At 49.5% G+C, this 27,166-nt stretch overlaps 1 protein-coding gene across 4 annotated transcripts in view; it reads left to right on the top strand.

Annotated features, from left to right (window-relative positions):
- The window catches only part of INSR (insulin receptor), a 125,702-nt gene extending 98,536 nt beyond the window's left edge, over positions 1-27,166 (top strand). For 2 of the 4 annotated variants that reach the window (XM_078055994.1, XM_078055985.1), the window contains 11 exons: positions 2,171-2,442; positions 3,368-3,507; positions 8,582-8,741; positions 12,483-12,582; positions 13,888-13,955; positions 16,382-16,626; positions 17,642-17,752; positions 17,841-18,000; positions 19,575-19,704; positions 20,016-20,150; positions 22,105-27,166. In XM_078055994.1, coding sequence (XP_077912120.1) covers positions 2,171-2,442; positions 3,368-3,507; positions 8,582-8,741; positions 12,483-12,582; positions 13,888-13,955; positions 16,382-16,626; positions 17,642-17,752; positions 17,841-18,000; positions 19,575-19,704; positions 20,016-20,150; positions 22,105-22,459 — 1,876 coding nt within the window. In that variant the 3' untranslated portion in view covers positions 22,460-27,166. Of the gene's footprint in view, positions 1-2,170; positions 2,443-3,367; positions 3,508-8,581; positions 8,742-12,479; positions 12,583-13,887; positions 13,956-16,381; positions 16,627-17,641; positions 17,753-17,840; positions 18,001-19,574; positions 19,705-20,015; positions 20,151-22,104 lie in introns of all 4 variants that reach the window. The other 2 variants (XM_078055982.1, XM_078055989.1) reach the window with 1 other exon arrangement.

Below are 27,166 nucleotides of genomic sequence, written 5' to 3'. Positions count from 1 at the left end.
GGAAAAGTGTGCCGACTCTTTTTCTAGTGTGTTCCTTGGAAACCCGAGGGTATCAACTATGAAACTCTTAGAAGAGAGTTTGGGAAAGAAGGTACAATACAAATAAACAAAAAGCCCGGTGATATACTAGCAATAGTTAGAATAGAACACAGAGGAGACGATCCCTTTCGTAATTGCCATACCACCTTGGTAACCCCATGGAGAATTAACTGTATAGGAAAAAGTATAAACGTCTGCTGAGCTCCAAGATTGTCCAGATACATGTGAAAGACTGTTTTGAATCATTTATAGAAAACTCACTGGCAGTAGTGTTGATAACAGTGTTAATATCCTTGGTGAATAAACAGGGCAGCAGTAGGAACAGTGAGGAAAGCACTAGAACATCATAGAAACAGAGGAGAAAGATGGACACTTCCCTTGAGAAACACAAGGGACCAAGGAAGGAAAGACAAGCTCACACGGAATGGGCTTAAGAGATGCAAACAAAGCAACAGTGCCTTGTTTTTCAGTTAATCTTTTGGGCTGAAAATCTGCAAACAAACAAAACCCAAAAAACCCCGAGTACTGATGAGGTTACCCTGAGGTGCAGTTTCAGGGGCTGCTGGTGAGAGCCCCCGGTCAGTAGAAAGGTCCCGCAGAGCAGTTTCACCGTATGGATGAACAGGCACAGCTTAGCATTTTCCCTTCTAAGGGTCTAGTTTTAGGATCTAATAAGACAATCGGACAATGATCAAAGCGATATTTATAAGAGCAAAAAACCCTGGGGATACTCTTATGCAGACACCTTCAGAGGTCCTGTGGGCTCGGTTGCAGACCCACTGTTGTAAGACGGATATCGCAATAAAGCAGGTCGCCTGAAGTTTTTGCTTTCCCAGTGTGTGTGAATGTTCTGTTGGAACCAGACTGTAGTCTACGAGGTGTGCCATAGCATTACGTCTAACAAACCAGTATACACACCTTAAAAAATACTGCTCCGAAATGCAGACCATCATCGGGGCTTTCAGTGAGTCATACTCACCGATCACAGATAGCTGTAACAAATAATGATAATAATGAGAAAGTTTGAAATAGCGTGAGAATCCCCAAAAATGTGACCCAGAGACACACAGTGAGGAAATGCTGCTGGAAAACGGTGCTGGTAGATTTGGCCGATGTGGGGCGGCCACAAACCTTTGGTTTGTAAAAATGCAGGATCCGCAAAGCACAATAGAGCCAAGCGCAATAAAATGAGGTATGTCTGCATTAAATAAAATAGGAGGATGGTTGGTAATTTATGGTTCGTGCATTAAAATGAATATTTTCCAGTTTTCCAAGTTTTCTGCAGTGAGCATGTTTCCTTTTGTAACTGGGAGGGAAAAGCTTCACATTGAAAAAGACAAAACATAAATTCTGTGCTAAGTACTTAAGGCGTTACGTTTTAAGGAAGCTCTTTGGTGAATATTTCCAACAGAACAAGCAAACAAAGGATTACAAAGCTAGCTTGGTCCTCATACCTACACATAATATTTCTAGGAAAAAAAATTGCCTCCAGGAAACAGAGGGCAGTGGAACGATGAGTCATTTAAATTTTCTCTCTGCTTTTTGTGTTTGCGTGTTTATAAGTTTTTAGGCTATTGCATTTATTTCTTAATTTCTTCTTAATTGGGGGGAAATGTGTGTCGACTGCATTTTTTTTTTTTTTTGAGTTACCCTTACCAACCTGAGTGGTAAGATTTTTTTTTTAACCCAAGAACTGAAATTTAGTCACTACTATGATGCAGATGCCCTATATGGTCATAAGAATTAGGAGATGCATTTTACCTGTTTAGACAGATGATGCTGGTTTGGGATGCTGGGCTCGTGAAAAGCTAGACTCTGACATGCTTTAGGCATTTTGTCTTTAACGCTGACCCGGGGTGGCCGATTAATCTGCAATACGACAACCTGAAATCAAGCATGTTGAGGGGAATATTGGTGTGTGTCCCCTGCCGATGGTCCTGGAGCCCCCTCCCCTCGAGGGCGTCCTGGGGAGCTGCTCTGGGTTGTAATTCCGGGCAACCTGCATTTAATCTGTGTGCCTCCTTGCATCCCCACCGCACCAGTCTTTGATTCTGAGCCTTTTATTCTCCAGCATCGTTTTTGTCTTAAAGACGGCGACCGCATGACCGTGTGTGTCCTGCTGTCGTGACAGGCCATCGCGGAAACGCCGGGCCCTCGGGGACGTTGCCAACGTGACGGCGGCCGCGCCCACGGTTCCGGGTTTCCCCAACACCTCGACCAGCGCGCCCACGAGCCTGGAGGAGCACAAGCCCTTCGAGAAAGTGGTGAACAAAGAATCCCTGGTCATCTCTGGGCTGCGCCACTTCACTGGCTACCGCATCGAGCTGCAGGCTTGCAACCAAGACTCCCCCGAGGAGAGGTGCAGCGTGGCGGCCTACGTGAGCGCCAGGACCATGCCTGAAGGTGGGTGGCCCCGTCGCGGTGCCAGGAGACCCGGGCGGACCAAGGGCCAGCCCTCCGCCCGTTAGGCAGCGTAGATGTGTACTTGAACTTACCTGCCTTTGTCGTTTCTTATTTTTATTTGCGGCCGGCCTCACTGAGATCCCAGCTGACATATAACATTGTGTACATCTAAGGTGTACAGCGTGTCGGTTAATACGCGCACGTATTGCAGTGTGATTACCACCATGGCGTTGGCTGGGCCACCTCCGTCACGATATGTGGTGACTGTTCCTTTTTCTGTAGCGAGAACGCTTAAGATCCACTCTCTGAGCACCTTCCAAGTGTAAAGTATTATTAACTCTAGTCAGCATGCTGTGCGATAGATCGCTACAGCTTCTTCGTCTTCCAAGCTGGAAGTTAGTATCTTTGCATTACCCCCGCCCCCTCCAGCCCTTCCCGGCCCCAGGTAACCACCATTCTACTGTCTGTTACCTGTGAGTTCCGCGTTTTTAGATTCCACATATCAGTGAGATCATACACGATTTGTCTTTCTCTGTCTGACTGATTTCCCTGAGCAGAATGCCCTTAGGGGCCATCCATATATGCCGGTATTATTGTTTGATTACACGAGTCCTACGTAGCCAGTTTATGAACTTTAGTAAAGACACATAAGCCATGAGAAATATAAACTAAAATTAAGAAATACATATATGGATGGTATTAATCAGGGTTCTCCAGAGAAACAGAACCAATGGGATATGAGATAAATGGATAGATGGATAGATAGGTATGTAGACAGTCCTATGAAGAAGTGAGTTTTACGTGTCCATTTTCCTTGTGGGAAAGTTACGCGAGCAGCTTGAGGTTGGTTGCTCGGCTGGTAGGTGGTGGAGGTGGTATTTGATCCAGGGGCCAGGTGCCGGCCTCTAAGCACTGCTCTTTACAGCCAAGGCAGATGACATTGTTGGCCCCGTGACCCACGAAATCTTCGAGAACAATGTCGTTCACTTGATGTGGCAGGAGCCAAAGGAACCCAACGGTCTGATCGTGCTGTATGAAGTGAGTTACCGGCGCTATGGTGATGAGGTAAGACCCCCTGATGCTCGGGTACGTACCTCAGAGCTGTCGCTGGTACCCCCTCCCTCTTCTTAAATTCTGGCCCAAATACTTCTCCTATTAGCTACGTTGTCATTAGGACTCCATGCCTTGATTTATAACTTTCCAGGGAGACGGGTGAGAAATTCCAGTCTGCAAACTTATTTATTTCCTCAGTTTCTCCCATTGCTTCTCACATTTCAGCTCCGTCCGACAAGATGAATGATGGCTGCGTGCATTTGTGTCCCCCCTGACATGACAGGAGACCCATTTCACTTTAGACAGAGTTCTCTGAGTCTGGGGAGAAATCACTTAAGATCTTAATAAGGAACTTTCCGTTTACTACCAGACACCGTGCGGGGTGGTGGGTGAACACAGAGATTCCCAAGATAGGGCATCTAAGAAGAACAAAAAAGGAGCCAAGCTGTCCTGAGGGGTCACTGTGTGTCTCGCACGTATGAAGCGCTGTGCACACATGGTCTTAACTCATTTATCGTATTTTACCACGTCTAAGGCATGATAAGCGGCCCCATGATTTTTATGGACTGCTAAAAAAAAAAAAAAAAAAGATGCTGCCAATTCTGAGTTGGTGTTGCTTCTAAGCTGCATTGCAATTTCAGAAATGCCAAAATGTGAAAATAATATGCCTCTCAGGACCAGTGAAATGCAATAAATCCTCAGAACAACCCAGTGAGCTTGGTCCGGAGGCAGCCAGAATTTTTTTGTCCAGGATCCATAAGAATAAAGTCAGGATTCAAACCCAAGACTATCTGATGTTCTAATCCGAGGGTTGGCAACTGTTTTTTTCTGTCAAGGGCCAGATACCGAACATACCCGGCTTCCCAGCCGGATGGCCTCTGTTGCACATACTTAACTCTGCTGTTGTAGCTCGAAACCACCTTGTATAATGGGTATGGTTGTGTGCCAATGAAACTTTTTTTTTACAAAAACAAGCAGCAGGCTGGCGTTGGCCAGCCCCCACTCTAAGCCATGCCCGTAACTACTTTGGGGTGGATCTCCATCCCCAGAAGGGCTGGGGTCTGCTCCTGCCGGGAGAGGCGCCGGCCAGGGCTTGAATCCACCTGCGCACAGTTCTCCCCTTGACCGTGTGACTTTAAGCAGTTGAGTCGCATCACCTCCTTGGGTTTGACTGAGCCCTTTCCCTGTCCCAGACACAACCCTGAGTCCTTTGCAACCATCCGTTTGAACCTCTCAGTGACCCGACCAGGTGGGGTCTGTTAGTGTCTCCTTTTTTGGCCAGGAGTACGGAGGAGCTGAGTGGACTTGCTCAGGGTCACACACCCAGCATCTTAAATCCAGACCTTTGCGCTCCCGAATCTACCGTCTGCAGTTGAGGGCGGTCACTTAAGTCAGAGGTCGTTTTCTGTAAATGGCCAGAGAGTTTAAGTTTTTAGTTTTGGGAGCCATAAAGTCAGGCTTGGGCATGAGGGTTTTTGTTTGTTTGTTTTATAATAACAGCTTTACTGTGACACATTCACATACCATAAAATACACCCATTTCAAATATACAATTCGGGCGCCTGGCTGGCTCATTCGGTGGAGCGTGCGACTCTTGGTCTCGGGGTTGTGAGTTCGAGCCCCACGTTGCGTGTAGAGATTACTCAAAAATAAAATCTTTACAATACAATAAAATAAAATACACAATTCAATGGTGAGTTTTTTTGTTAATTTTTTACAATTTTTAAGTATTCTCTACACCCAACGTGGGGCTCGAACTCACAACCCTGAGACCAAGAGTCGCACGCTCCACCGACTGAGCCAGCCAGGCGCCCCTATAATTCAATGTTTTTTTAGTAATTCACAGAGTTGTGCGACCATCACCACATCAATTTCAGGGTATTTTCATCACCCTAAAAAGTCCCCCCATCCCCCAATCTCCCCTGCCTCGTCTCCCTCCAGCCTCTGTCAACCACTAACCTACTTTCTGTCTCTGTGGATTTGCCTGTTCTTGATACTTCCTATGAATGAATCGTACAATACATGGTCCTTCTGTTGCTGGCTTCTGTCATTATCATAATGTCTCCAAGGTCCATCCACGTGGCGGTGCATGTCCACACTTCCTTCCTTTTCATGGCTGAGAAATATTCCAGCATGTGGATGGACCACATTTTGTTACCACTCACCCGTAGACGGACATTTGGGTCGTTTTCACCTTCTGGCCGTTGTGAGTAATGCTGCTTAGAGCATTCGCGTGCAAGTGTTTGTGCGGACGCATGGTTTCAGTTCTCCTGGGTGCATATCAAGGGATGGAGCTCCTGGGTCCTGTGCCAACTCTTTTAAGGAAATGCCCACTCTTTCCCCAAGGGGCTGCACCATTTTATATCCCCACCAGTAGCGTCTGAGGGTTCCAGTTTCTCCACATGGTCGCCGACACATGTTCTAGGCTGTCTCTGATTAGAGCCATACTGGTGGGTGTGAGTGGTATCACACTGTGGTCTGGATGTGCATTTTCCTGATGGCTCATGTGGGCTCGAGTTTTGTGCCTTTCCCTGAACCCATGGGACTCTTCAGCTTCAGGCAGCTTCGGGCAATTTAGCGTCAGCCCTGGAACCGGGGTGGGGTTGAGGATGGGAGGCAAGGAGGAGGGGCAGCTTCCAAAGGAAGTTTGGGATGTTGTGGGCAGCAAGGAAGAGAATATGGATTCTGGGCAGTGAGCATCACATTTCCACTACAGACCCTCCTTGGTTTTATTCCTGCTGCTGTGACCAACTCTTTCCCATTTGCCTGGACTTTGCCAGTGTTGAGCACTGAAGTCCTACATCCTAGGAATCCCTTGGTTCTGGGTAAACTGGGACAGTTGGTTACCCTATTGGCATTGGACCTAACCCTGAATTCTCCCAGCTGCCTTCGGCTGGACTGCCTCCCCCCTTCCTGGAGCCCACGGGTCACCGGTAGGAATCCCCACTAGAGCCTCTGCCCCACATGGCCCAGCACCAATCCCAGATAGACTGGCCCTATTTGCCCTTTAGGGGAACAGAGACTTAGGGGGAGAGGGAATGGGAGAGAGTGAGAGATTATAATCACCTTTTAAAAAAACCTTTTCATAGATAAGAAGGTGGATCATCTCCATTTTCCTTTATTGCTTAACATTGCTTTGATAAAGAAAATAATGTAAAAAAAATTTTTTTTGTATATACCATTAGTACTGTTGGGGTATGATTTTGCCAGTTCTACGAAATTCTCTCCAGCATTTGGTGGGAGGTCTTCTTTTTTTTCTTCTTCTTCTACTTTTTTTTTTTGGTATTTGCTAGGCTGATAGCTGAAATCACCTCTAGCTGCATCACTTTTGAATCTCTCTCTCCTCGAACCTCACGTTCAAGTCATTTGCCCTCCTACTTCGTCCCCTCTCTGCCCAGAAGACCCTGGCCCCAGGGACTGCCCCCTTCCCTGGAAGGAGCATCGCTTTTTAATTTTGGTGTACTCCTATCCTTTGCTTCAGCGTTTTTCATGGTTTTGAGCTTCTGTCTTGTTGGCACAAACTTTCATATAATTGGCTTCTTTTAGGTTTCGCTTCTCGTTTTGCTTTTTGTTTTTGTTTTTCGGTGTCTGTGGAGACAGCTGCCTCAGGGTCTAGTTCCTTCTGTTCATGCTCCCTTCCCTCTCCTTCACCCCTTGAGGTGTGTGGGGTGCATGGCCGGCCTTGGAGGATGCATTTCCCCTTTGTCCCCGATAGCAGCTACCTTCGGTTTCTATATTTGCTTATTTGTCCCTTTCTACTTGGTGACTCATCCGACTTGGATGAACCTTTGGACCAGAGCCCCCACCCCCTGCTGCCAGCCCGATCCAGCCCGATCTGTTTTCTTGCTGTTATTGTCACATGATGAGCACGGGAGTTTTTACATTTCTTTCTCTGCCCACTAAAATTTTCCAGTCCAGCTCTCTGCATGCACTATTAACTTGGAGCTGTTTTGGAAAGTTTTTAAAATTTGGCCCGACGCGTGCAGGGTTCATGGTCCCACTTCCCAGTGAGCCTCTTGCCTCTCCTACACTAAGGTCTGGGCTGATCTCTGTTTACACGGTGATCACTGGGGTGTGTGTGCTTTACTTATCTCCTCTCTGTTTTCAGAGATTGAGGTAGGTCCCAACTCTTTTTCAGAATGGTCAAGTAAATCGAATCAAAACAAAAGGCTGCACCAGGGGAAGGAAGGAGCTTTAAAATTTGTCCTTAAGACATTAAGCCCATGCATATGTAAGCCCATGCATATGTTTGGTTCTGAGGCCAGGAGGTGTGTGTGGGGGCAAAGCCTGAAATTTGATTTAGGTCATGTGGGGCTCTTCTTTCCTGTCCTTCTGGGACTTTCTAGAGGCCTGGTGACAAGGCCTCACAGTGGTTCCAAAAAGGTTGGGAGCCAGATGGTTCTGGATTCAAGGGTGGTTGGCCCAGCCACTTACCAGCCAGGAGCCCTCCGACCAACCATCTCGTCTCTTCAACCAGGGGTCGGCAAAGTATTTTTGTACGCCTGTTCTTGTACAGCTTGAGCTCTAAGGATCGCTTTCATATCTTAAAATGGCTGGAGAGAAAAAAACAATTCAAAACGTCGAGAGAAGAACAGTGTCACGACACGTGTCAGCTTAACGTGAAGTTCAGCGTTCGGCGTCCACGACGCTCCGTGGGCACACGGCCACGTCCGTTTGTGGACGGATGTTACGGATTTGGGCTTGGTCCCCGGCTGCTTTCGCGCTGCCACAGCAGAGCTGAGTGGGTCACAGTGACCGTCCGGCCCCCTTGACAGCGAAGGTTCGCAGACCTCCGCCCCGGGCCCCCAACATGAGGTCGAGCCCCAGTGGGGTCGTCATAGGAAGGAAATGAGCCGATCCAGGGCGAATGCTTGGCTTGCGGTTTAGGAAGGGTTGGCTGTTATCAGTGATGACAGCCTCCACGTCCGCGTCCTTCCCCGGAGGGCGAGCGTGCGGAAATTCTGACGGTCCTGATGCGGCTGGAGCGCGCGGTGCCCTGATCGCGCCTTCCTTCCAGGGATGGACGCTCCCGAGTGGCGAAGAAGGACCCCCCACACCCTCCCCCTCTCCTCCCCTTGTCTTCCAGGAGCTGCACCTCTGTGTCTCCCGCAGACACTTTGCTCTGGAGCGGGGCTGCAGGCTGCGTGGGCTGCCGCCGGGGAATTACAGCGTGCGAGTCCGGGCCACCTCCCTGGCGGGCAACGGCTCGTGGACAGAAGCCACCTATTTCTACGTGACAGACTATTGTAAGTCTGCGCTTGGGGCTGGGCGTGGCAGGACATTGCAGAGGATGGCCGGGGAAGCTCGGAGGCTGTGCCCGCGGGCCCTGGACTTGACCTCTGGGTCTGCTGGCTGCTGCTGTGTGACCTGGGCAGTGTGCTTGACCTCTCTGAGCCTGTACGTTCTCATCTGACCATGGGGATAATTATAGGAATACCCCCCCCTCCCCGCCCCGCCTTGGAGGTGAAAGGAGGTTTCAGTGACATTATGAAGGTCAAGTGGCTGGCCCAGGGCACGTCTGATGAACACATTAGCTCCAGTTACTAGTGTCCTGATACTGATTTTTGATGGGTTGTGCCCTCCAAGGAGGACACGGGAGCTTGCTTGCTGAGTCTCAGATGTGCTCTTGATATGCAGGCAGTGAATACTGCCGTTGGGTGAGCAAGACCCGCTGTGGACAGTAGGGTGGGCGGCTGGGAAGGCTGAACTGGTCAGGGAAGGCTTCCTGGAGGAGGTGCCTCTTGAGTGAACAAATGACTTGGAAAGAGGGGAGATTCTAGACCAGGAGGAGTGGGAGCTTGGGTGGGAGGGGGTGAGACAAGGCTCCTGCTTGGCCGGCTGGATTTTCACATGCCAGGCCTGGTGGGACTTGGGAAAGTGGGAAGTGATTCTTCTCTGGTGTCTGGACACCAGCTGGGTATGTGACACAACGATTCTGATGCTGCCTAGTGGGGTGAGCACAGACCCTGCCAGGTTAGGAGCACGGTTCCCAGCAAGACGGCCCTCACTTCAGATGCCAGATGCAAGTTGGGGGTTCTCCAAGCCCCCCCCACTTCTGACCAACTGGCAACAAACTCAGGGGTTCCCACGACCCCCCTCAGATTCAGTCATTTGCTCGATCAGCTCACAGAGCTCAGGAGAGTGCTATATTACAATGACGGTGTTATGATAAAGGCTATCAGTCGGGACCACCCAAGGGAAGAGACACCCAGGGGAGGGTCGGGAGGGTCTAGGACACTGAGCGCCTGTGTCTTCTCCCAGTGGAATCAGGACGTGTGGCGACGCCCTCCCTGCATACCCATGTGTTTACCAGCCAGCAAGCTCCTCTGAGCATTGGTGTCCAGGGTGTCCCTCGCTAGGCATTGCTGATCACATCGTTGGCTGTGTGATGGAACGCCCTCTGCAGCCCCTCTGCTCTCTGGAGGTCAGGCCGCCGCAGGCCCCAACCTTCTAATCACGTGCGTGGTCTGCTGGTGACCAGCCCCCATCCTGGGTCATCTCATCCTATAGCATAAGCTCAGGTTGTGTTCCAAGGGGCTGGTCAATAACAAAGACACTCTTACTACCCAGGATATTTCAAGGATTTGGAATCTCTCTCTCAAAAACCAGGGATGCCGTGAATAAAATTCCAAGGAAAATATCAAAGTGGGAGAAACATTGGTGATATCATTGACAAAGAGTTAATATCCTTGATATAAAATGAAGATATATGTGTAGGACATGAGTAGAAGATATATATAAATCCTAACACAAGGATAGGCAAAGAACATCAATAGCCAATTTAAAATGAAATATAAAGATAAAAAACATAAGAAAAAAAGTCCAACCTCAAAGCCACACCAAAAAAAAAAAAAAAAAAAAAAAGAAGAAGAAGCAAATTAAAATGAGATGTGATTTTTAACTTATGGAATTGGCAAGGCTTTTGTTTCTGTTTAATTATAGTACTTAGTGTTATTCAAATTATAGACACATGGACTTTTTTTTCATGGTTGGTGAGTGCTAAAATATAGTACTTTATTTTTGAAAAGATTTTTATTTATTTGAGAGAGCAAGCAAGAGAGAGAGCATGAGCTTGAGGGGAGGGGCAGAGGCAGAGGGAGAAGCAGGCTTCCCGCTGAGCAGGGAGCCCGGTGCTGGGCTCCATCCCAGGACCCTGAGATCATGACCTAAGCTGAAGGCAGATGCTTGACCGACTGAGCCACCCAGGTGCCCCTAAAATATACTATTTTTATAATATGTATCAAACATAAAGGATCTTACTATGTGAACCGACAATTCTGGTTCTAGAAATTTATCCTGAGGAAATGATCAGAGATGTCCAAAAAAGATACATGTTCAAGGAAATGCAGCCCAGCATTACCAAAGATAGCAAAAAGTCTGGAGAATTAAAACAATTCTTTATTTTGCAGCAGGGAGGCAGGCAGGGCACCCAAGGTGCAAATTTGAAGGAGGCATTCACCCCCAGGGGCTGACCCTGCATCTCCATGACTCAGAGCAAGAGTCCTCAAATTTTGCACCCTGGTGCTTCCCTTTCTTCACCCTGGTTCCATGGCCATGGGAATCGGTGGCGTGAGCAGGACTGTGGGGTCTGGGAAGCCGAGACGGGGTGTGGGGGGTGAAGCCTGGCTCTCAGATTGTGTCCCCAGACCCGCTAAGTCCTGGCAACTTGGTGACCTCCAGCTTCCCTGCTCCTGAGGAAGAAGGGACAAGGAGGAGGGACATGCAGACAACTGCATGTGGCCATAGGTTTCCTTTTCTCATGTCCCATTCAACCACCAAATATTTACAGAGTCTTTCTGTGGCCAGGAGCTGCCAGGGAGGGGGAGGAGGCAGTTTCCTGTCATTCAGGAGGGTGTCTCAGGGTGCCCTCCGTGACCTTGGCCAAGCACTTCTTCAGATGGCCCCGCTTGAAATCCCTGCTCCACCAGGGGTTAGTTGTGGGATTTGGGGCAAGACCCCTCCAGTCTCTGAGCCTCTTTTCCCAATCTGTTAACTGGTCTTAGTCACGGTCCCTCCCACCTTGGCTTATGTGACGATTAAGTAAAACCAACCAGCACAGAGCACTTCAAATAGCGCCTGGTGTTTTCCTAAGTGTTCGGTAAACCGCTGTTGATAGGAAAGACCTTAGGGACCAGGGACCAGGTTCCCTCCGGGATTCCTTAGAACCCATTTTCCTCCTTGGCTTCGGAGAGTCTGAATACACAGGCATGTTTATAAATGCAGACAACTTGGCCTTACATGCAAATTTTTAAAAAACGAGGGCTCCATAGCATTTCTTCGGTGAATTTAAAAGGATTTTTTTGAGGGGAGGACCGCCTAGCACACAGGGCCCTTCCTGGTGAATTTTTCATCTGTGAGAGGTGCTGTTGGGATTAATTTGCAGGGCCCACTGCAAGATGAAAATACAGGTCCCCTTGTTTAAAAATTATTAAGACTCTTTTTTAAGATTTTATTTATTTGAAAGAGCAAGAGAGCACGAGTGGGGGGGGAAGGGACAGAGGGAGAGGGAGAAGCAGGCTTCCCGATGAGCAGGGAGCCCGATGTGGGGCTCGATCCCAGGACCCAGGGATCAGACCTGAGCCAAAGGCAGACGTTTAACCGACTGAGCCACCCAGGTGCCCCTAAAAATTATTAAGACTTTCAAGATGGTGAGAGTGGAGTGTTAGGGATGAGGGCCCTTCCAAGTGTGGGGACTTGGGCGACGGCCTGGTTGCGTGCCTGTGAGCTGGCCCTAGGGGGGCGGGTGGGAGAAGGCTGCCACTGGGCAGTGGTCTGGGGGTCAGGGCCTCTGAGCCTGGCACCCAGCCCCGTGGAGCAAGCTGGTGTTTTAGGACTGCTGGAAAAGAGGGGCCAGGGAGACCAGGGGAGAGGTTCGGGGACAAGAGAAGGGGCAGGTGCGTGTGGCCCTTCATTATAGGTATAGGTGTGATTTGTGATAGGAACACATTTTGATGTGAACCATTTATTTTCCTATTCTATTTCAGTAGATGTCCCGTCGAATATTGCAAAAATCATCATCGGCCCCCTCATCTTTGTCTTTCTCTTCAGTGTTGTGATTGGAAGTATTTACCTGTTCCTGAGAAAGAGGTGGGTGCGGTGGTATGCTGGTAGATGGTTAAAGACTGGCTCTCCAGGAAAGAAAGTATGCCTCGATCTAGAGAGAGCTGTAGCTAAGTTTATTATAAATTGGACTGACATAAGGGTTGGGAATAGCACGCAACTTACAGGTAATGATCATAATACCATTTGTAACACTCTCTATCCTAAATTCCCCCTAGCTCGTTGATTCTCACCAAATGTTTTGGTTGATTTTTCTTCCCCCCGCCCCGAACCTTTGTATCTACAGCCAACCTGTGGTGGCCAGTGATGAATGAGCATAGCTCGACCTGAATGTTCATTGATACTTTGTTTTCATTAAAGAGCAAGGTAAAAATGAACTAAGATGTGTAGGTTCATCAACGAAGAAGTGACTTCGCTCAGTCACGTAGTAACTCTTAGATGCTGGAGGAACATTTTCTCAAATTTTTTTTTTTTTTTTGCCATTTGCAAATCATGGCCACAGAGATGACATCCTTTTTTTTGTTGTTGTTTAAGATTTATTTATTTTAGAGAGCGAGAGCAAGAGAGAGAGAGAGAGAGCAGGGGGTGGGGCAGAGGAAGAGAGAATCCCAAGCAGACTCCATGCTGAGCACAGAGCCCGATGCGGGGCTTGATCCCAGGACCCTGAGATCATGACCTGAGCCGAAATCAAGAGTCGGCCGCTTCACTGACTGAGCCCCACAGGTGCCCCGAAATGACACACTTTTAAGCTTATTCTGTGTTGTTAACATTTTTTGCCATCCTTTTCTCAAGCCTGGACAGACAACAGAACAGTAGATCAAGTCTTGGTTTGTACCGTTCCTGTTTCTTTCTATGATGTAAATATTCCTACTGTGGCCAATTTCCAGCCACAAACATACCACTGATGATAGTAAGAAGCAAAATGATAATTAGGAAGTGGTGAGTTTTGCTTTCAATGTCATTTTGTTTAATCGTAAGCCTATGTCATTTAATTTTGGACGATGGCTGTATTAATAACCTGCTCTCAGATTTCCTGAAAACTTAGCAGTTGTTTCTCATGAGCTGGGATGAGAACAGCAAAGGGCGAGTGGCTTGTAGGTATTACACGGACAGCCACAAATTACAGCGTATGGTCCCATGTTGATGTGCGTAAGTAGCCGTCTGATGGGCTTCTACTCCTAACACCCCAGGATGCAGGGATGTTATCCAGGATCACGTGGATGCTGCTGCTAAGGGTTGTCATTGGCACTGGGGGGCTTGTAACCCCCCGTGCGAGTGACCCAGAGCCCCGTGAGAATATCCAGCTGGAATGTCTGCCTTTTTCTCTTCCAGGCAGCCGGATGGGCCACTGGGACCGCTGTACGCGTCTTCAAACCCCGAGTACCTCAGTGCCAGTGACGGTGAGTCCCATCCCCGTACCCCTGGGTTGCCAGAATCCTGCCTTTTGGGGTCCCTGCCGTCACTGTCAAGTGCAAGTCGGGTTGGCACCCGGGGAGGCTGAGATGAGCCCTCTGGTTCACGTGAGCTCGCAGACCTGCCCCTTGCTGCAGAGACCGAGTTACTGAGAGCAGCCAGACACCCGCCGTCTGGCACCTGTTTGGACGGGCTGGTCTAGCTGGTCTGGGACCCGTGAGCTGGGCTGGGAGGCTGACAGAGAATCCGGTGTCCCAGCTGTTGGGGGCCGGGGGTGGAATTGGGACCTGTGCCAGAGACCCGCACTGATGGTCAGAGCCAGAGGGCCGTGTATGGACTTGCCATCCAGGTTGGGGGTCGGGAGCCAAAATGAGACACTGCGGATAAGGGGCGGGGAAGACAAGAGTGAAGGGTAAGATGGGGTCCGCAGGAGGCTGTGTGGACTGACACCTGTATTTCCCCTGATTGTACACTGAGCAGCCTCTACAGATGAGGCTCTCCTTCCGAGGAGAAAGCGTCTGCCACGTTACAAGTTTCCAAAGTCCTTCATGCAGCAGAAACCAAAAAGTGACTTTCGAGGCATGAACGCTGTTGCCTGGCAGGATGCTGCCGTGGGATACGGGGGTGATGTTTTTAGGGACACCCAGGATTTGTTTTCATCAGGTCCGATAGGGGAGTGTGGGAGAAGGTGGACAAGAACCTTTATTGTGGTGTCCTTGGGAAGGCAAGGCAAGGCGGGGTAAGACCAAGGACTCGCTGCTTTGAATGATTTCAGTGGGTTCTGGGGTGTAGGGGCTGGCTCTGGGGTGATCGGCCCCCCTGGGGGGGGTTAAGGCTTGGGTTCTGGATCGGTGGTTTTGCAGATAGAAGGTGCTCTCACAGGCAAGTCATTTACTGTCTCTAGGGATTGGCCGCCCTTGGGAGGGGCAGTCCCTCCAAGGTCATTGAGGCCCCAGATGCTAAAGCATCAGAATAGGGAAACTAGGAGAGGTGGGCCTTCCAGGTGGGAATTGTGCAGGGAACAGGAGCGGGAGGGAGTGAACATGGATGGGGGCGCCTCCTCCCCCAGCTTGGGGATGGCATTGTTAGCCCACTTCGGAGGTGGGGAAGCTGAACCTCAGGGCTGCCACTGGACCCCACGGTAAGGGGTGAGGCCAGGATGGCTGTGCAGGGCTGCCTCTGCACCCTACCACCCTGCTTCCTTCTGGGAATGCAGGAACGGCTGAGGGCACAGGGGTGCCCGGTGAAAGCTGGAAATTGGACCTCAAGGGTCTCTAAGGCTGGGAGGGCCTGGGCCAAAGGGAACGCACAGGGAAAGATCCAGGCTTGGAGCCCCGGGGGACAGGGTACCCCCATTGAGCATCTGTGTGTGCTCATCTGCCTGAGGCCCTGGTGACCGAATCAGTTTGCTGGGGCTCCTGTAACAAACACTATGGACCGGATGGCTTAGCAAACAGAATTTTGTTTCCTCACGGTTCTGGAAGCTGGGAGTCTGAGATCAAGGCGTCAGGAGGATTGGTTTCTCCTGAGGCCTCTCTCCTTGGGCTGTGGACGACTGTGTTCTCCCCAGGCCCTCATATGGTCGGCCTTGTGTGCATGTCTGTGTCTGAATGTCCTCTTCTTAAAAGAACACCAGTCATATGGGATTAGAGCCCCCCCACTGACTTCATTTGAATTTGATTGCCTCTGGAATGGCCCTGTCTTTAAATACATTCTGAGGTACCAGGATTAAGACTTCAACATAAATTCTGGGGGGGTGGGGGCACAATTGAGCCCCCCTTCAGAGGAAAGCAAGAACCATTTTGGCTTTTCTTATGAGGCCTTTGCGCATTCGTCTGCAAATTTGTCTGCTGTGTAACGAACCACCCCAAAGTTAGTGGCTTGAAACAACCAGCATTTCAATTCGGTGGGTCTGCCACCTGGGATCTGCTCGGCTGGGCAGACCTTTTGATCTCGCCGGGGCTCATTCACATGGCTATAGGCTGCCTGCCGATCAGCTGGTGCTGGGTAGTCTCGGATGGGCTCACTGGTACGGCCAGCGGTTGGCAGGCTGGCTGGTCTCCCATCCCCTTGGCACTTTGCAGAAACAACAGCCTCAGATGGGAAGTAGTGTTGCGGGGTGGCGGGGCTCTGAAATCAGATAGAAAGGACGAGGAGGCAGGCTCAGCTCGGCACGTACCGGCCAGAACCCTGGACTGGTGGTGGCTCCTTCCCAAGCCTCTGCTGTCCCCTCCATGAAGGACAGGGTCCCATGCCTGTCCTGTTCTCGGCTCTGCACCCAGTGCCTGGCACAAGTCCTGGACCACAGAAGTCCCTTAATGAACATTGGCCAGTGGGAGGGCCCCGGTGGGGGGTGGCTGGGGGTCCCCCCCGGGGGTCCGCCGAGGACGCTGTGTAGATCAATGAGGAGTAGTCTTTCCATGTTCTGTGTATGTGCCGGACGAGTGGGAGGTGCCTCGGGAGAAGATCGCGCTCCTGCGTGAGCTGGGGCAGGGCTCCTTCGGCATGGTGTACGAAGGAAACGCCAAGGACATTGTCAAGGGCGAGGCGGAGACCCGCGTGGCGGTGAAGACGGTCAACGAGTCGGCCAGTCTGCGGGAGAGGATCGAGTTTCTCAACGAGGCCTCAGTCATGAAGGGCTTCACCTGCCATCACGTGGTGAGTCCTGCCTTCGCCCCGAAGCGGACAGAGGTGTCCTTTCGTGCCTGCTCCCTTGTTCCCCCTCCTCCGTCCTTCCTCCTCCTCCCGCACGAAGCAGGAGGACTCTAGGTGTGGACCCCCGGCCTGTCCCCCACTCTGCTAAGCACCCGAAAGGTGTCGGGGGGGCTCCGTCCCTTCTCCCTTCTCGAATCCTGTCCTCTCCCCGCTTGCACGGAGCCGGACTCCTTCCTTTGCCTTCCAGAATCTTTTGTCTCTTCCCTCTTCCTGGCCCCTTTGTAACCCTGAAATACGCAATGGATGGTTCGTTCCATCCCTGCCCCCCTCCTGAGTCAGCCCAGACTCTTCCCATGCTGCTGCTCCCACGTGGCCCCACAGCTTCTCCTTGAGCCTTGCGTCCTTTCTTCCCTGCCACGCGTGGCTGAGGGGATCTGCTCTGTGCTGAGCCCCAGTCTTGTCTCTTCGGTGCAGCAGATTCCGGCCCTCTTACGGAGTTTCCAGGACAGCCGTGGACACAGACCCTAAACCCAATAAGTTCCTCATGGAGGACGTTAAGAGCCGATGCTGTGGCAGGATGGAACAAGAGAGCAGAGTCAGGGGCTGGGCATTTGGGAGTGGGGAAGGTGTCGTAAGGACGGAGGGACTGAGCCATGTGGACATGGCAGGGAACAGAGGGCCTGGCAGAGGGAACAGCAAGTGCAAAGCCTTGGAAGTGGGAACGTGCCTTATGTGCTCAGGGCCCCCGAGGAGATCTCTAAGGGTCTGCCTCGGAGTGTTGCTGTGTGGGGGCACGTCCCTCTGCTCCCCCACCCCGCCAGACTGTGACTCCTGAATTCTCCCTCCCTCCCCCGACCCTCCTGTCCCCACAAGGCACTGACCCTGGCATTTGAGCTAGACAGACCAGGGCTCCCCACACAGGGTGCTGTGTGTGACGCAGACATCAGACGGGGAGACCTTGGTGATGGAAGCCTTCCCACCGACCCTCACCCAAGATCGTGCCGTGCTTGCTCCGCAGGTCCGCCTCCTGGGGGTGGTGTCCAAAGGCCAGCCAACGCTGGTGGTGATGGAGCTGATGGCTCACGGCGACCTGAAGAGCTACCTCCGCTCCCTGCGGCCGGAGGCTGAGGTGAGCTGGCTCTGGGGACCCGGCAGGGCGCCTGCTCCCAGCCGCGGGCACCTGGGTCCCTCAATGCCACCCCCTGTTTCGACTTCAGAATAACCCCGGCCGCCCTCCCCCTACCCTGCAAGAGATGATTCAGATGGCGGCGGAGATTGCCGACGGGATGGCCTACCTGAATGCCAAGAAGTTTGTGCACCGGGATCTCGCAGCCCGAAACTGCATGGTCGCCCACGATTTCACCGTCAAAATTGGAGGTGCGTCTGGCCATCTGCTTGGAAATGTGTGGCCCAGGCCCAGTTTGATTGCAGGACTTGTCTGTCCTGAGCAGTTGAGTCTTTGCCAATAGTGCAAAGAGGGCCCAGTCCTCAGACTGTAATTTAATTGCATTTGCTCGTGAGCTTGCTCATTTCCTGCTCCGGATGACAGTGGTGTTCCCTGTTGGCAGAAGCCGCTGCACTAGGAGCTGATAGATGTGACTGATGATGGATAAGTCACCATGATTTTCCTGCCCTCATGCAGCATGCGGTCTTCATCTGCATCACCCGCTGCGGTAGCGGCCATTTACATTCAAGTTAACTTAAATTAACTAGAATTAAAAATGTATTCCCTTGGCTGCACTGGCCACATTGCAAGTGAGCAGTCGCCACCTTGAGCCTGGGGGCTGCCATATTGGGTAGTGTGGCGTAGACCGCGTTCATGATCACGGCAAGTTCTACTGGACAGGGCTATTGAAAGGCGAACAGTAAAATAGTGCTTGTATGAACAAGAGAAGGAAGGCTGGGAAAGGAGCCCAGAAGGAAAGAGTTCCGTGGTGGAGAGGAGAGAGGCCTCTCTCTACAGGGAGGCAGCCTTTTGGCCAAAACTTGCAGGATGAGTTGACCTGAATGAATGACAGCATCCCAAGGGGCGTTCCAGCATATGCAAAGGCCTGAGGCTGGAAGCATGGCTGATGTGGGGTGAATAGAAGGAACAGGGAGGGGAGCAGAGTGGCATGAGATGTGAGGTTAGAGAGAGAAGCAGGAGCCAGACCTGGAAGGATCTTATTAGTCAATAAGTCATCTAGCTGTTATCCTAAGGAGCCAGCGCGAAGCTAGAAGTAACGTGATTCTATTTATGATCCCAGACGACGTTATCAGCAGGGGAAGCCAGAAGGGATGTCATCCCATTTATAATCCAACAACCTTATCCTCCATTAGCCATGGGAAGCAAGATATAATGTGATCCTATTTATGTAGCTTCTCTTGGGCAGTGGGCTGTCAGAGTCAGGATGGAGGGAAGGTCCTGCAGGTAAGAGATGGCGGTGGGGCCGGAGTGACGGAGAGGAAGAGTTGGGTTAGAGCGGGATGTGGAGGGAGAGCCGGCAGGACTCGCCGCTGTCTTAGATGTGGGTATGAGGAAAGGGACGTGGTCAAAAGGGGACCCGCCCCTGGGTTTTGAGCTGGGCAGCTGGGTAGCGGTGGGGCCATACCTAGTGGAGAAGAGTAGGTTGGCTGCAGAGACTCAACTCTTTGGTTTGGGATGCCTGCAAGGTCATGGGTGGGAAGGAAGTGTTGCTGAGAATGGGATTCCCAGGTTGTGGGCTGGAACGTCGCTTCTTTGCCACTTGGTGCTGCCTTTTCCTTCCCTTTACATGGTGGCCCATGCTTTCCCTCCACATCCCCGTGAGTACCCTCAGAATCCATCCTCACGGGATTTGGCCACCACCAAGGTGAGCACACACCTGAGGCAGCTGAGCCCATCTGAGGGCTCTACAAGGCAAGATGGGGCAAGATGGAGACAGCTGGACTGTAGGCTGAAGGTTAAGACCACGTGAACCCTTTGTTGTCAGACTTTGGGATGACCAGAGACATCTATGAAACGGATTACTACCGGAAAGGAGGCAAGGGTCTGCTCCCCGTGCGGTGGATGGCACCGGAATCCCTGAAGGACGGGGTCTTTACCACTTCTTCTGACATGTGGTGAGTGGTGCGTGGATCGGCGGACAGAGTGCTGGGCTCGAATCCCGGGGCATTCCCTTAGTGTGACCGGCAAGAGGGGGCCAGTTAAAACCTGCCTTCCTCACAGCCCCTTGATCAAGAAAGTGAAGGGGAGGACCCTTGCACGGCTACTCACGTTCCGATTGAGACCCATCTAGGCATTTCTGAATGCAGCATGAATTGTTTAATGAACTGGCCAGCCACGTTCTAGTAAACCAAGGAGGGGTGCATGTGTGTGTGCGTGTGTGTGTTTTTATGGCTCCTTTGTTACTACTTTCAACTGTCGTTGTCAGGTCCTTCGGCGTGGTCCTTTGGGAAATCACCAGCCTGGCAGAACAGCCTTACCAAGGCCTGTCCAATGAACAGGTGTTGAAGTTTGTCATGGATGGAGGGTATCTGGATCAACCCGACAATTGTCCAGAGAGAGTGTAAGTGTAGAAAGACCAGGTGGTGTGTGGGCTCTCCATCAAAAAGGCACTGCCCTTTGGTTTGCATGTCGTATGTCTACATGTGTGTGCTTGTGTTTGCATGTTGTGTCTTCGTGTGGATGCTTTTTTGGCGCATCATCTCTACATACATGCTTGTGTTTGCATGCCATGTCTTTACACATATGCTTTCTTGCATATCATGTCTGTGGAAAGTTGTAGAAAAACCCTACAGCAATGCTTATTACCACGGGAGAAAGAAACTGGGTAGCTGGGGTGGGATATTTATGTTTAACTGTTGGTTCTTTATATACTTAACATTTTGTCAGGGAATGAATATAATCTGACGTGTCCATTATATCTCAACAGAGTTGGGAAAAAAAGAAATCATAAGCAGAAACATTAAAATAATGTTTTGGTCAGGGATATGTGTTACCTATCTCCCGCTCCCCCAATTTTTGTTGTAAATTTTGGTCATAGAAAAAATAAGGGGCGCCTGGGTGGCTCAGTCGGTTAAGCGTCTGCCTTCGACTCAGGTCGTGATCCTGGGGTCCTGGGATCGAGCGCCGCCCTTGGGCTCCCTGCTCAGCGTGGAACCTGCTTCTTTCTCCCCCTATACCCCTCCCCCAGCTCATGCTCTCTCTCTTGTTTGCTCGTGCTCTCTCTCTCAAATTAATAAATAAAATCTTTAAAAAAACTATTAAAAAATAAAAAATAAAATGGCATAGCAATTGAAATTTTAAATGATGCTTATAAAATATTTTATAACTTGGTGGATAAACCTATGTTAAAATATTAAATATAAAAAGTGTCTATATATTACATTACCAAATATCTTTAGATAGGAAAGATAAGAGGTTAGATCTGAAGGAGGGTTGTATGCAGACTGCATTTTTTCTATGTTCTGGGGTGTTTCCTTTCTGCCATGAGCTTGTTTACATATAAAGTCCTTTATCAGTGTTTCTTAAGAAAAAAGTTTGCCCTCCTGAAAAATCCAGGGGGAAAGGCCAATTTGAGGCTTCATCCCCCAAAGAATAAGACTATTCATTTAGAAAACCCAATTGGAAGGGACCTCATATGAAAAAGAGTATGAAGCAGAGTTACTTAGAAACTGTGAGCAAAGTATTTCCGAATGGTGCTTCATGAGAGTCCTTTCCTGGCCATTGGCAGCTTGCTGTACCGTTCCAGGACCAGGGAAATCAGGTAGGCCCTAGGGCAGAGGGCCACACACTTTCTATAAAGGGCCATATTGTAAATATTCTGAGCTTTGTGGGCCCTGTGGCTCTCTGTTGCGGCTGCCCAACTTTGTTGTGTAGACTGAAGGCAGCCGTGAACAGTGCATAAGTGAAGACGTGTCGAGACACTTCAGGGGGCCAGATTTGGTAGTTACAGCGGGGAGAGGAAGAGGTAAAAGAGAAACCCCAAGCCCTCAGCACCTGTACTGTGTGCTCTTGGCTGAGTCGGGTTGTAACCCCCTGCTACCACCTTGGAGAGCGTGAGCGCTAGGCCCGCAGGATGGCTGCTCTAGGTTCAGTCCACTCAGCTGCCCCATCAGGCCTCAAGCATCTCAACCCTGAAGGATCTTTGACCCTAGAAAGATTGCTTCTGGGCACAGGGAAGCCTTTCAAGCAGCCCCAGTGGGAATTAAACTTTATGAAATGCACCAAATGGGAGGAAAAGAAATCAGGAATGTATAAAATGATCAACCTTGTCCAACACGTAGGTGCATCAAGAGGGGCCCTTCTTGATCTGGCCTGGGAATGAGGCAGGCCCTTTGGCTCTCTTTCCAAAACCATTTTTTTTTTTTTTTTAAGCACCGGTAGAAATCCCATTTCTGTCTTGACCATTGCCTGTGCTGGTGGCTGCTGTCTGACGTGGGCACTTGGAGGGGGCTGGGTGGGGACTGCTCGGCCGGATGCCCCCGGACACATTCCTGACATGTCCCTCTGTCCTGCAGCACCGACCTGATGCGAATGTGCTGGCAGTTCAATCCCAAGATGCGGCCCACCTTCCTGGAGATCGTCGACCTGCTCAAGGACGACCTGCACCCCAGCTTTCCAGAAGTTTCCTTCTTCCACAGCGAGGAGAACAAGGCGCCTGAGAGTGAGGAGCTGGAGATGGAGTTCGAGGACATGGAGAGTGTCCCCCTGGATCGGGCCTCACACTCTCAGAGGGAGGAGGCCGGGGGCCGGGATGGAGGGTCCTCACTGGGCCTAAAGCGGAACTACGAGGAGCATATCCCCTACACCCACATGAACGGGGGCAAGAAAAACGGACGGATCCTGACTCTGCCGAGGTCGAATCCTTCCTAACAGCGCCTGTTTTGGGGAGGGGTTCCCATCTTCACTTTCCTCTGGTTTGAAGGCCTCCAGAAAACTCAGGATTCTCCTATGAATCTGCCACAGTGTCAGACGGAGCTCAGAGATCATTACTATCCATTGATGTTCATCTATGACTTAAAAACACACGTGTCTGACTGCCAATTTGACGAGCCGTCAGAGAATTGAACTGTGACCCTAGAGGAGAAGGGGTTTCCTCAGCTGCTGTCCTTGTAGGCAACTGCGGTTTTAAGCCAGGATGTTACTATTTTTTTTCTAGTAGATTGAGAGCAAGCACCTGTTTTTACAAATCTTCTTCTTTTTTTTTTTCTTCCTGGTGTCTGAGCTACAGTATAAAGCATAAAACTTGTTTGTGGAACAAAAATTTGAAAGAAAGAAAAACAAAACAAAACAAAAACCCAACCCTGTTCCAGTAGAATTTCAGGCTTTCCGGAGTGGGCTTCAGGAAGGTTTTTTTTCTCATCCAGGCTGAAGGATTTTTTTTTTTTTCTTCACAAAATCAGTTCCTCAAATTGACCAATAGCTGCTGCTTTTATACTTTTGATAAGGATCTGCAGTCCCAGTGTGTGGCTCACGAGTCTCTGCGTGTGTGCGTGTGTCTATATGTCCAGGCTAGACAGGGCTGGTCAGTGTGTGTGTGTGTGTGTGTGTGTGCAAAGCGTTCATGCTGAGTTGACGCTTTGAGGGTCGGCTCATGAAGGTTCTGCTCTTCTTGAGCTCCTGATCCTCCCATCTCCTTCCTTCTTATTTACTGGGAGACTGTGCCCTCCACAGATTGTTCTGCCCCAAGCCTAGTCTCAGGAGTCTTTTCTCCCTTAACTTTGGTGAAAAATGTTTCCCAGGAGCCAAGGGAGTAGTTTGGAGTGATAGTGGATCTTTTCAAGACCAAACAAAGCTAGGACAAAAAAAAGACAAAAAGAAAAAAAAAAAAAAGAACTGAGATGATTAAGAGTTTTGAGAATATATTTGTAACATATTTAATTTTTTAAAACTCTCCAACGTCAGCCTCATAAGTTATTAACTGTTTCCCGGGGTTGGGGGAGGGCTTGTGGGTTGGTCTGCCTGTGTGCAGAGGGGGAGCGAGGCACCAGTTGCTGATTTGTTTGGTCTTAAAGGCATCCACTTTTCTGGGAATAAAGCCACATTAGCTGCTGACCCTTTTGGACGTGATGAGGCCATGCTGAGGGTGTGGGCGATTGGGTTTGGTGGATGGTTTGGTTTCTGCTTGGGGAAGCTGATAGCCACCTGGAGCTGAGTCCCACCTTCAGACACACTTGTGGCTCTTGGATCTGTTGGTTCCTTGTGTGTACCTCGCACGCTTCCTCAACTGGGTGTGCACATACCACAACAAAATCAGACCCCAAAGGGCGACAGCCCAGATGGACTTTGAGAACACTAAGCAATATGAAGCGAGATGCACCTGTCGGTCGGTCCCTTCCACCCTCAGGGCATCCAACTGTCCTCAGAGTTGACCTCCCAGAAGCTGCTCTGTGCCCAGTGACCTCAGCTGGGCCAGGTGTGGGGCCTGAGCAGAACTCTCAGGTGCTTATGATGTTGCAGTCCCCAAGAAAGTAGAGTCTGGAGGAGAAACCGCTAAGGACCTTCACGCCACCAAGAACTTCTGAATGGGCGTGAATCCAGTTTCTTCCCTTTGGGGAAAGAATCACAGCTGCTCAAATAAAGAACATGGTGAACTCATTACTTCGGTTCATCAAAATCATCACCCACGGGTTATCCCTGAGAGCATTTTCTCATGAGTTTTTGATTGCTTCCTTCTCCTCTTAAAAGTTGTGGGCTTAAGAACAGGATAGAGACAATGGTGACCTCTGAACCTTCTCAATTCTTGGTTAAGAACACAGGTAGACACAAATCCCAATTGCCTATTACTATCTTATTTATATGATTTGAGAAATTACAGCACGTGAAATATTTCTGGGGAGCCTCAATGATTGGGTACAAGGAACAAGCGTACAGAAATTATTTTCGCCAAATTTATTTTGTACATATAAGAGGGTCTGTACGTAAATTAAGAACACATAGATCTAGGTTTTTTGTTCTTTTCATAGTAAATTTGTAGTGGCCATATACGACACTAGCAACAATTTTCACATTTTTCTAATTCAGAAAGGTTTTCTTATATTAGGGGAAAATTATTTATTTTAATATATAAAAATCACTGTAAAAATCACTTTCGTAAAAAATGGAGTGCATGTAAATTTTTATCAAAGAAAAATAAACAGGTGAATGTGGGGTAATGATTTTTTTTTTCCAGCACAGTCTACCTCAGTGTATCATTAGGATGTGGTTCAATAATGGACATCTTTGAGACTTCAGAATTCTGCCTGGATCCAATCTGAATCAGGGAAAATCTGTATCAGCTGATTCCAAATGCCAGGGACCAGTAAGAATTTTGAGGGAGGGAGTTGGGATAAAGTGTGGCTTTCGTGTGAGCATAGATCCTTTTTCTGGCTGATAATCTTCTCTGAATTCAATCCCCCTCCACTTTGTTTTGATCCTCCATCCATTGTCACCATGCTCCCAGACATGAACTAAATTTCAGGCCATCGTGATGTATCTGATGTGTGGAGTGCCCAGGCCTGAGCTACCTTCCTTTGGTGGGGAGAGGCTACTCCATCTCCTGCTGGGGCAAAGAGTGGCTTTAGTGCAGAGCCAGCATCCCCACTGTCCCACTGCATCCCCCTGAAGTGAGCATCGAGGTGCCTTGGCTCTCCATGGCCTGTTCCTACTCCTTTTAAGCCCGGATGCTTTTGGGGAGTGAAACAAATTGCACTTGTGGGCACCTCACATGCAAACACCCGATGTAGCATTTCTATTCTCTTAAGTGGAAAGAGGGAATGTTGAAAAATTCCAATCCAAAACGCACCAGCATGCTGAGTGTATTTTTTAGCAACAAAACCTTGGACCCCTGTGTTTGGTTGACCTCAGACCGATACTGTTTGAACTTATGGGGCTTTGAGAACCCATTTGTAAGTCTGGGAAGGGCCAGCAGGGCTGTTGTCCTACTCGCCAAACCTCACCGCCCTTATACGTTTAGACACTGCCCCTGCGGGCTCACCCTTCTGCGCTTACCCTGAAGAGGTACAGTGGAGTGCTGGGCCCACCTGCACAAATGGGATTTCACCTATTAACTTCAGTTGTCTCTGCTACTGTGGTAAGAAGAGCAAGCAGCCATTGGGTCACAAGCCTTTTTCATCACATAAAGTTGACTCTAACAACTTTGGTCCTAGAAAGTCATGGTTGCCCTCGGGAGGGGGTTTATAGTGATGAGCTATACTGGGGGGCTTGTAGTGATGGGCTATAAAAAAAGCAACAAAGCCAGCTTAGGTTGACACTTTTTGTTGTTTGCTTTTAAAGATGTCTCATTATTATTAAAACCCTTTTCATTAATGTGGCCTAATCCACATAGTAGTTTCTTCTTCCGGGAGGAGAATAGCAAGCACATTACTTTCTCCCAGGACCAGTGATGTCAAACACACTTCTGGAAATGTCTGTATTCTGGGAGCTATCCTTGGTGCTTTCCTGTTATTTCAAGCTAGTAGGGAGAGATGTTGCTGGTTCTCTTGGAGAGATGTTGAGCACAACGGAGAAAGTGTGGGAATTGATGCAAGGGTCTGCACATACAATCCTGTGACCGTTGGAGACTGCTGCCAATTGATGAACAAATCTTCCAAAATCCCACCAGAGCAGACAATCTGCCATAAAATGTGCTTGTTGGGTTGGGAGGTGTTCATTTGTAGCTGTCAAAACTGGGCAGTGGGCAGCGTTGCCATCAGAGCATGGCCCATGCTAGTCATCTGGGTAGGTGATGGGTGTATTGTAGTCCCAGGGACAATCATTTTTCTACTTCATGGTGAGTGGAAGTTTGGTGTTAAATGTCTTTTGGATACCACTTGGCGAGTCCTTGACACCTCAGGCTCTTCAGAAATTATGGTTTTGTTGGGGATAGGGAACAGGGAAATGCTGATTGTATATAAATGGTGCACATAGAATGGTGTCCCTTCAGAAAGCCTTCCAGAATGTTCTTTAGAATATTGATTTCGATGGAAAGAACAAATGCTGATTTGTTCGTGTGTTTGAAAGAATGTGATAGACTTTCAGGGGCTACAACTGAAGGTGAATGTTTCCTTGGGGGGTCCCCCAGAAGCAGAGGGAAACATTGACTTTTTGAGCTCATGGTCACCTATACCAGTCAGGGCCAGAACCAACCTCCAGCCAAATTCTTATTTGGATATGGGCCCTAAAAGTCCTTGTTAAAAACCAGATCACGAATCTGAGGCTCTTGGTCCCCTTGGGAAGGAAGGAACAACTTCCAAGATGAGTGTATGTCTATGCACACATTCAGGAATGACTTGTTTAGTCTTTCTACTTTGTGTGCCTGGGGGTGGTCTCAGCCCTGCCTGTCAGCAGCAGAAACTTCCCGTCTGTTTTCAGCAGGCACAGGATCAAATGGGCCTCGGCTTATGTAGAAAACAACTCAGAAACACAAAACCCACCAAAAGCTCAATTATTTTTTCAATGTTTTCCTACAAGAGCCAAGTAGCGCCATGTACAGAATATGCCTTTTTTTTTTTTTTTGGAATATTGAAATTGCTCTGCATGTAAAATATGGGATAATTACCTGTTTATATGAAAATTCTGAATAAATTATCTGAGAATTGA

The sequence above is a fragment of the Halichoerus grypus genome, chromosome 1, assembly GCF_964656455.1.
Source record: "Halichoerus grypus chromosome 1, mHalGry1.hap1.1, whole genome shotgun sequence".
NCBI classification, from domain to species: Eukaryota; Metazoa; Chordata; class Mammalia; order Carnivora; family Phocidae; genus Halichoerus; species Halichoerus grypus.
This window is presented reverse-complemented; position numbering and strand designations above follow the sequence as displayed.